The sequence below is a fragment of the Rhinopithecus bieti genome, unplaced genomic scaffold, assembly GCF_001698545.2.
Source record: "Rhinopithecus bieti isolate Rb0 unplaced genomic scaffold, ASM169854v2 scaffold_1468, whole genome shotgun sequence".
NCBI classification, from domain to species: domain Eukaryota; kingdom Metazoa; phylum Chordata; class Mammalia; order Primates; family Cercopithecidae; genus Rhinopithecus; species Rhinopithecus bieti.
In genome coordinates this window covers 867,025-878,834 of record NW_016803561.1, presented here as the reverse complement: position 1 = coordinate 878,834, position 11,810 = coordinate 867,025, and the positions used below count along the sequence as shown (strand labels likewise).

Below are 11,810 nucleotides of genomic sequence, written 5' to 3'. Positions count from 1 at the left end.
TAAGTTTATCATTGAAGGAAAATTAATTTCACTGCCACAAAGTAACACTTGAAAATTCCACAAGATAGAACTTCTTTAAATAATGAAAAATCTTCTATTTCTGATAAACGCAATTCTTTAAACTTTTTCCTTTTTTACATCCTTACCAATTTGATAGCAATTACAAGGGAAGAAGAGATTAGTGCTTTCAAATGTGCTTTAAAGTAAGAACTGTTATCTAAGAAAACTGGCTTGTCATTAATATACCAAGGCTCTGAATTCAAATTCACAGATATTCTTTCATTTTTTGTATAGCGCTTTTGTTAAATAAAATACATGACATTAACTTATGTTCTGAATTATATAAAATGAAACATCAAAACTTTAAATTTAAAAATGATACACCATGCCATAGAGGACAGGTAATCTCAATAAAGTTCCAGTGATTTCATCTTTCCCATATAAAAAAATACCACCACCGAAGATACTGTTAGAAAGAGTATGTTATATTGTGTTCAACCTGACAAAGAAGCTATTTCAAGAAATGAGAATAATAAAAGTTATTTCTAAACTTTGAAAGATCTGTTGTAATGAATTGAACTAGTTCAGTTTCTGATTGCTTGCCAGCAGTATAGCTGTCTCCAACCTACTACTGTATTGATCTGGTAGCCTTTGTGCCAGTGCATAAAGAATAACCATCTGTGTCAGGTACAACAGCAGGTGCCTTCCCCATTGAACTGCTTGCTGCCCTGATTACAACGAGGCTGTTTAGAGCACCTGGTGACCATGACAGGCTCTTTCTTCTCTGTAGAAAAGAAACTCATTTCTAAAAGTTTACTGAACAGAAACTGAGAAACTCACCAGAAATCATCAGCCGTTGAGGTGCCACAATGGATTCCAGTGAAGACAAAGTAAGAGATCTAGTGAAGGGAAGATGCCAGCTTGCAGTGGGAAATTCCTGATATTGCACACTAGGCTGAAGTTCCCATTTGGACCATTCTGAATAAGTCTTGACTTCTTTATTAAGAGAGGTCATATAATCTATAAAATATGGCCAATCTGGCCTAATTACAGACATGGAGGAAGACATCTGTATTGAAAATGCTGGAGTTGCTGAAACTGTATAAAATGCAACATTGGTGGTGACTTCTGAAAAATCAGGCATTGAGCCTGTCAATGGTGGCAGATTATTTTTGAGGTCACTTGCAAGTGTAATTTCTGAATATGTCTTTAAAGTAACATCTGGATAACTTCGTAAGTTTAACTCAAAATCTAGAGAACTATCACTTGGGTGAAGTTTGAACGGTGTATGAGATCCTTTACTTTTTTCTATGTCCAATAAGCCGTCTTGATTTAATACCTCAGTGGGGCCCGTAGTTATGCCATATTGTCTTATTTTCAATAGTTTTAAAATGTTTTCTGATACTGACAGTTCATCAGTAGTCAATTTTGAAGTCAAATCAGAATTCATCAAATCTGAAGAGATAGTTTGTGAAGGGACAATGGATAAACAAGTCTTATGCAAACATAAATTAACATCCAAATTACTTGATAGGGTAATGGATTCTTCCAAGGATGAGGATAAAATTGTTCTTTTGCACTCTTTTAGAAGGAAATAAAGATGGCACTTCTGTGAATGCCACTGATGGTGTTATTTCAGTAGCAGAAGAAAATGAATGCCCAGAAGTGATAGTTTGAGCTCCCATTAGTGCATACCAGCTGGCTAATATCGCTGAGTTCATCCAGAATGTCTCATAAAAGTAGGACTGTTTGCTATGCAAAACTTGATCTGAGAATTCATGAGAGGATTTTATTTCAGTCATAGAACATGTTGCACATGTTTGGCTTAATTCTCTTAAAGAATCAGCAGCCTGTGATTTGATGTTTGTGAGTCTCTGGTTGCTTGAAGCTTCAGTAATAGCCTGATATTCACTGGGAATGAAGGCTTTTGTACCGAACCGGTGCAAAGCTGATGAGTTTAAGATGGTTACCTGTTTAGATATAATTATCTTAGCGGGAAAAATGGGAGACATCGAGGAGCTGAGCAATCTCCAGTGCTCTCTTCTTGAAATTAAAGAAACAGCTGAATATTCTTCGATATCCTCTTGAGCCCCCCTAGAGACAACTGGAGTTGCACTTATGGAGGCAGCTGTAAGCAGGAATCCACGGGAGAGTAATGAGTGTCTGTTTAACTCAATATCAGCCCCTGGAATGCTTCTAATTACTGAAGTCGTTGGGGTAGCAGATGAAGCAATAGTCTGATAGTTCTCAAATAATAAAGATTGTGTAGGAAAAATAAAATCTGACATTAAGGAAGACATGATAAATGAGGTCCTTGCTCTCCTATCAGGAAAAAAGAAACCTAGTGTGGCTGCTGAAGTTCGAATAGGCATATGTGATGCCGATGTTTTGTCCTGGACAATTTGTGCTGGGTCATGAATACCAAAATTCAGGAATCGAGAAGAGGAAACATCTGTGGAAGAAAGAAGACTGTGTTTTGCTGAAAGCTCTCTAGTGACAATCAGTTCTTCGAGTAAGTAGCTTTCCAAGGGTGTGCTAATTCTTAACGTTGCCAAACCAGTGGTTGGGAGAATGTCATGCTTGACAATGCCTGTCTGTTTTGGACCTACAAAAGGAAAAGTCAAAAGATTAGAAAATGAATTAGAAATGAACCACTTTGGCACTGGGATAAATCTCAGGCAAATTGCACTGCCACCTTACATCCATTATATGCAGACAAATATGGTTCTTTAAATCATATTTCTAATAAAAGTATATGAGGAGGTTTAATGATTTCACAAACTGCATAAATGCAAAGATTCCTATTATTTACACTCCATGGGAGGGCTAAAGTCAGGACAAATGGCATTACACAGAATTGACATATTCCCAACTAAATGACTCCTTTGAATTAGAAAACATGAAAAATTACAACTCCTTTGCATTGACACAACCAATGAATGTTTGACCTATCAGGTTAGAAATGTTAGAAATATTGTTTTATTTCCTCAATAGGCAAAATGTTCTGTTTATATTAGATTACACTGTATTTCAATTTAAATTTTAAAAGAATAGAAATTACATAGATGAAAAGAGACAAGGTACATTTTACTTAGAATATCCAATAGCCTTCAAAATTATTTTTTCTTAAAGAATTCCTTGCTAAGAACTACAATTCTTACTCTGATTATTCGAAGTGGCATTGACTACATGAAGAGTAAATTTGGAATTTAATATACAATGTACTGTTTATAATATGACATCACTTGATTTAGAAAGTTAAATAATTGAACATGAAAAAAAATGTTGTTAAAATAATTCACAATAGGAAAATAAGCACATATCTTTTACCTGAGTGTTAGTCAAATAATTTAATAGGAATATAAATTTACATTAATGACTCAGAGAATATGAAGTAAAGACACACTGAAGCAAGTAGCACAATGCCCTTTTAAAACAAAATGTGCTGGGATTGAGGTCCAGTTGTCTATTAAAATTTACACAGTGGACAGTGGAATAAAAACTGTTAATTTACATTTTTTTTTACTGATCCAGAAATAGTATTAGCAAACAACATTGCTTAAAACAAAACTTAAAACTGGACACATAACCAATAATGCTCAATTTTACACCCCTAGAAATCATGTATCTCAGAAAAAAAAGATTTTAATAATTCAGAAAATATGCTTTTACTACACAACTTTTTCAAATTCAAACTTCTTAATATCTTACTTCTACTTACCTTGATCAGCTGGATAAGTATCCATTATGGTTGGTATTCTAGTAGCCTTTATAGATGGAAAGCTACTGACCAAAGTCTCAGAAGGGAGAACTGTATATGTCTGTGTGGAAATGGGATCTGCTCTTTGAAAGATGGGAGTTAAACAGGTAATTCTCCTTATTTCATCACCACAAAGAAGCCCAATGGAGCAGGTCTGAAAATGACAATTACAGTAATTAAATTAAGTTCAGTTTCTTTGTTCCTGAGAGATATTTTAAAGTTTGTTTTGGAATCCATTTGCATTTTCATAGACATATTGGATAGCTCAAATAAAATATTTTACTTGAAAATTAATCTCTATAGTAAATTTTACCCATATATCAAAATGGACTCAATCCTTTCAATTAGAAATATGCACAGCTGAATGCCCAAATGTATTCTTAATTCCTTTAATTTTAAGTCAAAATACTATTTTACATTTGTTTTGAGAATATAGTTTTCAATGAGGAATTTGTTCTGTATGGTAATTAATGTGGATATATAAAAAAAGTCACATTACAAATTATAAAACTTTTCTGCTCTAAAAGTAAAATTTAGTTGGAAACTAATGTAAAATGCAGTATCTGCAACAGAAAATCTAAAAACATATTCTTGTGATTTGCAAATTATTTTAGTTTGTATTGGCTTGCATTAGGAATGATCTTTGTATGTTTTAGTTTGACATGAAAAGGCTATTTCTACCATATCCTATAAAACAGCTTTCACATGAAGAAACTGTGAATGAAAATTGTGATGCTGTATAAATAAGTATAAATGGACCAGAGAGATACTTTTATAAATGTAGAGTTAAAAACTAGTTATACTATATGAATCATTTTTATTTGTAAGAAAATAATATTTCAAGAATGATTTTAAAATACTAAAACATGTCTATTTCCTAACACTAAAGACATACCTAATAGACATCCCTGCTTTAGTGTTCTAATATTTGTTAAAGATTACATCTCATTTTTCAGAACACTTAATTCTTGTTTCAGATGTAGGTGGTGGTTGTTTCACAGTTCCATATTCTGTAGTCACTTTGAACTCACACCAAGAAGTTTGTATAAATGTCAGATGATTCCTGATGTTAGATAACTGCTTCTCTCAACAAAGAAAAGCCCAGGACCAGATGGCTTTACTGCTGAAATTGATCATACTTTTAGAAAAGAACTAACACCAACTCTTCTCAAGCTATTACAAAACACTGAAGAGAAGGAAATTCTTCCTTACTCATTCTATGAGACCAGCATTACCCTGACACCAAAACTAGATAAGAACATTAAAAAAAAAATATCCACAGGCAACTATTATTAATGAACCTAGACACAAAGGTTCTCCCGAAAACACTAGCGAACTGAATACAACAACACATCAAGAAGATAATACACTATGATCAAGTGGGATTTACCCCAGGTATGCAAGGATGTTTCAACATATGTAAATCATTAAGTTTGATATATCAACCAACAATATCAAGGACAAAATCTATGTAAATATCTCAATAGAGGCAGAAACTAATTTGATAAAATTGAACATCACTTCATCATCAAAACCCTCAACAAATTTGGCATAAAAAAAACCTTAACATAATGAAGGCCACAAATGACAAACCTACACCTGAAATCATACTTAATGGGCAAAAGTTGAAACCTTTTCCTCTAAGAACTGTAAAAAGATAGGATGCCCACTTTCAACATTGTTATTCACCATTGTCCTGGAAGTGCCAACAAGAGCAATTAGGAATGAGAGAGAAATAAAGGGCATTCAAATTAGAAAAGAGGAAGTCAAATTGACCCTCTCTGCAGAAGACATAATCTTACATATAGAAAAACCTAAAGACTCTACCACAAAATCTCTTAGAGCTGATGAACAAATTCAGTGAAATTGTAGAATAAAAAAATTAACATACAAAATTTAGCATTGTTTCCATACAACAATAATGAACTATCTGAAAAAGAAATTAAAAATGCAATCCCAGTCACAATAGCCACACAAAAGAAATACATAGGAATAAATTTAACTAAAGAGGTGAAAAATCTCTTCAAGGAAAACTACAAAACACTGATGAAAGACATTGAAGAGGACACAAATGAAGGGAAAGACATCCCGTGTTCATGGAGCAGAAGAATTAATACTGTTTAAACGACTGTATTAAACCATTCTGCATTGTTATAAAGAAATACTTGAGACTGGGTAATTCATAAATAAAAGAGGTTTAATTGGCTCTCAGTTCTGCAGGCTTTAGAGGAAGCATGGTGCTGGCATTTGCTTGGCTTCTAAGGAAGCCGCAGAAAGTTTACAGTCATAACAGAAGGTGAAGAAGGAGTAGGCACATCACATGACAAAAGCAGGAGCAACAAAGAGAGAGAGGAAGAGAGAGAGAGAGCCAGGGAGGGGACGGGTAGGAGACACACTTTAAAATAACCAGATCTCACAGGAACTCACCAACTATTGTGACAACAGCAGAAACTGATGAGGGATCCGCCCCTATGACCCAAACTCCTCCCCTCAGGCCATACCTCCAGCACTGGGATTACAATTTAACATGGGATTTGGGTGGGGTCAAACATTCAAACTATAAGAATGACCATGCCACTCAAAGCAAACTACAGATTCAAAGAAATCTCTATCCAAATACCAATGATATTTTCAGAGTGATAGGAAAACAATTCTAAGTTCATATGGAATCACAAAAGTTTCTGAATAGCCAAAGCAATCCTAAACAAAAACAACAAACCTGAAAGCATCACACTCTCTGACTTTAAATTATACTATGAAGCTATAGTAACTTAAAACATCATGGTATTGCTATAAAAACAGACACATAGACCAATGAAACAGAATAGAGAAGAAAGAGACATATCCATATATTTACAGCTAGCTGATTTTTGACAGAGATACCAAACGTTAGAGAAAGAATGCTCTCTTCAATAAATAGCAAAGGGAAAACTGGATATTCATATGAAGAAGAATAAAACTAGACTCCTATCTCTCACCATATAGAAAAATCAACTCAAAATTGATTAAAGACTTAAGCATAAGACCCCAAGCTATAAAACTACTAGAAGAAAACATAGGGTAAATACCTCAGGACATTGGTATAGGCAAAGATTTTTATCAGTATGATCTCAAAAGCACAAGCAACAAAAACAAAAATAGACAAATGGAATTGAGTTAAACTAAGAATCTTCTGCATAGAAAAAGAAACAACTGACAGAGTCAACAGATAACCTGCAGAATGAGAGAAAATGTTTTCACACAATGCATTCAACAAGGAACTAATATTTATAATTTTACAGGGAACTCAAACAACTCAAAAACAATAAAAAATACAACCCTATCAAAAAAAGTGGACAAAGGGCATGAATAGGCATTTTTTCAAAAGAAGACATACAAATGGCCAATAAACATATGAAAAGCTGCTCAATGTCACTAATCATCAGAGAAAAGCCAGTTAAAACCACAATGAGATATCATCTTACATCAGTTAGAATGGCTATCGTTAAAAAGACAAAAAATAACAGATATTGGCAAGGATGTAGAGAAAAGGGAACCCTTATATGCTTTTGGTAGGAATGTAAACTAGGACACCCTCTGTGGAAAACAGTATGGAGATTTCTCAAAGAACTAAAAAATAGAGCTACCATTCAATTCAGCAGTCCCACTACTGGGTATATATCTAAAGGAAAATAAATCATTATATCAAAAAGATACATATATTCATATGTTTATCACAGCACCATTCACAATAGCAAAGATGTGGAATTATCCTGTCAGTGAAGACTGGATCAAGAAAATTGTAGTATATATACACAATGGAGTACTATTTATCCATAAAAAGAATTAAGTCAGGTGTTTTGCAGCAATGGGGATGGAACTGGAGGTCATTTTCCAGTGTGAAACAACCCAGGCACAGAAAGACAAATACCCACATGTTCTCAGTTACAAGTGGGAGCTAAATAATGTGTACATACGGACATAGAGTGTAGAAAAGTAAAAACTGGAGCCTTTAAAAGGTGGGGGAGGACAAGGGGGGTGGATAATGAGAAATTACTTACGGGTACAATGTCTGTTATTGCAGTGATGGATATACTAAAATCCCAGATTTCATCACTATACCATATAGTCATGTAATAAAATTGCACTTGTAACCCTTAATTTGATACAAATTTTTTAAAAGTTAAAAGAGAGAATATTAATGCTCCCAACACACAAAAAAGATATCTTCAATATTATACGAATTACCGATCTTATCATTACACAATGTATACATGCATTGAAATATTACTATGTATTCCATAAATATGTACAATTATTATGTGTCAACTAAAAATAAAAGAAGAAAAGAACAAAAAAATAAAGTTTTGTGTATAAAACCTAAACATTAAATGGAAAAATATCCACAGCAAACAAAAACACAAGAACGACAGGATCCATTACCCTAATGGATACAGAATGCATTTAAATTAAGAAAAAAGAGAAGGGGCTGGGCGTGGTGTTTCACCCCTGTAATCTCAGCACTTTGGGAGGCCAAGATGGGCGGATCACAAGGTCAGGTGATCAAGACCATCCTGGCTAACACGGTGAAACCCTGTCTCTACTAAAAATACAAAAAATTAGCCAGGTGTGGTGGCGGGCACCTGTGGTCTCAGCTACTTGGGAGGCTGCGGCAGGAGAATGGGGTGAACCTGGCAGGCAGAGCTTGTAGTGAGCCGAGATCACATCACTGCACTCCAGTCTGGGCAACAGAGCAAGACTCTATCTCAAAAGAATATATACACAAAAAAAAAAAAAGAGAGAATCTAGAAATGATAAAAGAAACAGCAAAAAAAAAAAAAAAAAAAAAAAGAAAATTAATGTGGAATCTTATTCCACACCTTAAAGACCCAGTGATTTTTTCTTTTCTCTACTCTAAGGTAAGCAACAAGCCGTGGAAAGACTTCACAGACTAAGGGAAATGTGTATAAAACTAGGTAGAGATCAGAATGCCAACATACCAGCTTACAATGAAAATGTAGCTGTTATACAGCTAATAAATACTTTCATGGCCCTGGTCAGCAGTTTTCTCCCAAATCACAATCAGAAGCCATTATCAATTACCTTGAAAAATTGCCATCACAGAATTAGGGAATCATCAAACCCTCTCTCTCTGTCAGCACAGCTATATAAGAACAGGTTTTCTTGATGAGCATTATATCAGAACATGTAGAATTAGGTGATTCAAATATTTAATCCAGTAAGATATTACCATAAGAATGATCTCATTAACAGGTCTGAAATATTTGTTCATTGGTTAAAGCTATCTATCCTTATTCATGTTAACATTGGTATTGCCAACATTTATCTTTATGATTCTGATATGCTAATAACGTGGACTACTAAATCATTAGATATATTACCACATTCATTATTCCAGGTTAAACTTAAGTTCAGCAGAAAGGAAGCCATACTTTCTCTTTCCTATATTGCATGCCTAGGCTCACATCTATTATGTTCTGTTCTTGAAGTTTAACTCCCAAAGGCGAATTTATTTTCTCAATTTTGAAGTTGATAGCAAATATCTGTTTATGTTCTTCAAGAACTAGCAATGTGTATAATTTTATTAAATGTTCCTCCAAGTAGATCATAACTATGTGACCTTTCTCTCCTATCTATTGATTATATTAATGCTTTCATTGGTCATGTTAATACAAATTTTGAATATATATATAGATACACTCACTCACACACACACCCCAGTGCATGTCAATACAATTTATCCTAGAGAAATTTCTGTATCTTCCTTAGTTAAATCCCAAACCGTGTGGCAAAGTTTAGTACAGGTTCACTAAAGCTATTTCCTCCTACTCTTGGATTATATGTCTCAGTCATTTTTTGTGACCAAGTGACTTAGTTCTAATCAACGAAATGTGAATGGTCATTATGTGTGCCACTTTTAGATCGATCCATAAAAGTCTGCTATGTATGAACCTCCAACCTCTTCACCCTGGTGACTTATGAAGACACATGATAAAGATGATGAAGCCACAAAAAGGAAACAACCTTGGTCCCTAAATCTCTATCTGAAAGACAATAGCTGAAATCGGATACTCATTTGAACTTGATTTGAATGAAAATATATTCCTATTATATTAATCTAGTGAATTTTGGAGGTTATTTTTATAGCAGCTGTCATTGCCCTAATACACACGCAAAACTTTGCCTCACTTGATATTTCTGATAATATTCTTTAATACCGACAAGGAAATAAAACCAAAAGACAACATCTCAAAAGGGCTGGGCGTTTCTTTTCTCGATTGCTTGATTTCACAGGGCAAATACAGGAATTTCAAATATTTAGGTTTGCTTTAACTCAGCAAACATTTAACTTGCATATTTTTTAACTTCAAGGTGACTATAATTTATTTTACCAATCTATCTCTCTTTTCCTCATTTATTTATCTGCAAAACAAATATACAGTGCCTACTACAAATAGCATAATGAGTCACTGATATGTATTAAAACCTTAATAGGTACCAAAATGATAGAGTAATTTCTATGAAACATAATGACTTAATAAAACTATTTTCTTTATGAATCTATATTTGAGAAAGAACGTGCAAATAAGATCTTCTGAATTAGAGTTTTATGAGAATATGGTCATCTGCTTTCACATGGATAGTGTATAGCCCTCTATGTCTTCACTCAACAAGCGTTTATTGATCAGTATCTAAGTGCCAGTGACTGTTGTAATTGTTGGAAATGAATTGGTCAACAAGATAGGCAAAGTTTCTCCATTATATACTTTGTATTTTAGGAAATAAATTTGAATTAATTAATTAATATCAATTAGTGATAAGTGATTTTAAGACAAAATATCCCAAAACACATAATAAGGAAAAACAGCAAGGGTTGTTTTGGAGGCAGTGGCCAGGGAAGTCCTCTCTGAACAGCGATATAAATTAACATGAGTATTTTAGGAAAGAGTATTGAAGGTGAAAAGAATGGCAGTGCAAAGGCCTGCAGGCAGGAAAATGCTTAGTATGTTTACACAAAAGCAACATAGACAGTTAAAGAGAATAAGGGAAGGCCATGTAGGTAGAAGTGAGGTCACAGAGGTGATTAGAAACCAGATAATGTGGTTTCTTGTTTGTTGTTGAATTTGGAATTGATTCTGAGAATAATGGGAAGCCATTGGAATATTTGAAATAAGAAAGTTCTGATCTTATTGATATCATAAAAAGATTACTTTAGATAATAGACCCTCAATGGAGTCTGGGTTGGGGGGAAGAACAGAAGCTAAAGTATATTTGGGAAGCAGGCAATGGTCTAGGAAAGGGAAATGATTTGACTGACCTGGAGTGGAAATGGTGAATATAGTGAGTAAAGTTTGTATTCAGGATATACGTGGAAGGCAGAGCCTATAATATATATGCTGATAGACTAGATGCATGGGGTGAAAACAAAAGAAGTTTAGTGAATGATTTGTAAATTTGTATTCCTATCAATAAAATAGAAATAAAAATTAAATAAGGTGAGCAAATTTACTAAACTAAAGAAGACCATTTACAGATTGGAGGATAGATCACAATTTCTGTTTAAGTATATTAAATTTGAGAAGCTTATTGGCACTAGATATGTAACAAGTTAAAAATATGCGTCTCTCTTGAGAATTATTCTTAAATAATTTCAATAAAATAAGAAAGTATGGTTTAATGAAAAGCAGTGTTATCCTGTAGTCCTGTCTAATTTTCTGATAATAGAGCTAGAAAATGGCACAGCCAAGATTTTTACCCAAGAAGTGAGACTCCAGAACCCACACTTCAAATCACTGTACTATATTTTTGATACATGAAGCATCATCAAGATTTGTTATCAACAGTTCTATGCTAAAGTCAATTATTTTAGGTAATAAAACTAAAACAATCTTCTACTCTGACAGTCTAGTTAACAAACATCACTGTCAATTAAATTTAATCATCACAAACCACGTTTTAAGATCTGCACAACAGTTTCTATTATCTGAATGACTTTACAATTTTTTTTTTTATTATTATACTCTAAGTTCTAGGGTACATGTGCACAACG

At 33.8% G+C, this 11,810-nt stretch overlaps 1 protein-coding gene across 1 annotated transcript in view; it reads right to left on the bottom strand.

Moving 5' to 3' along the window:
* Positions 1–840: 840 nt before the first annotated feature.
* LOC108539741 (protein eyes shut homolog) overlaps positions 841–11,810 on the bottom strand; it is a gene marked incomplete at both ends in the record, with an annotated part of 872,682 nt that continues 861,712 nt past the window's right edge. The window contains 3 exon segments of the mRNA XM_017888636.1: positions 841–1,580; positions 1,582–2,605; positions 3,722–3,914. Of these exon segments, the coding sequence (XP_017744125.1) occupies positions 841–1,580; positions 1,582–2,605; positions 3,722–3,914 (1,957 nt within the window).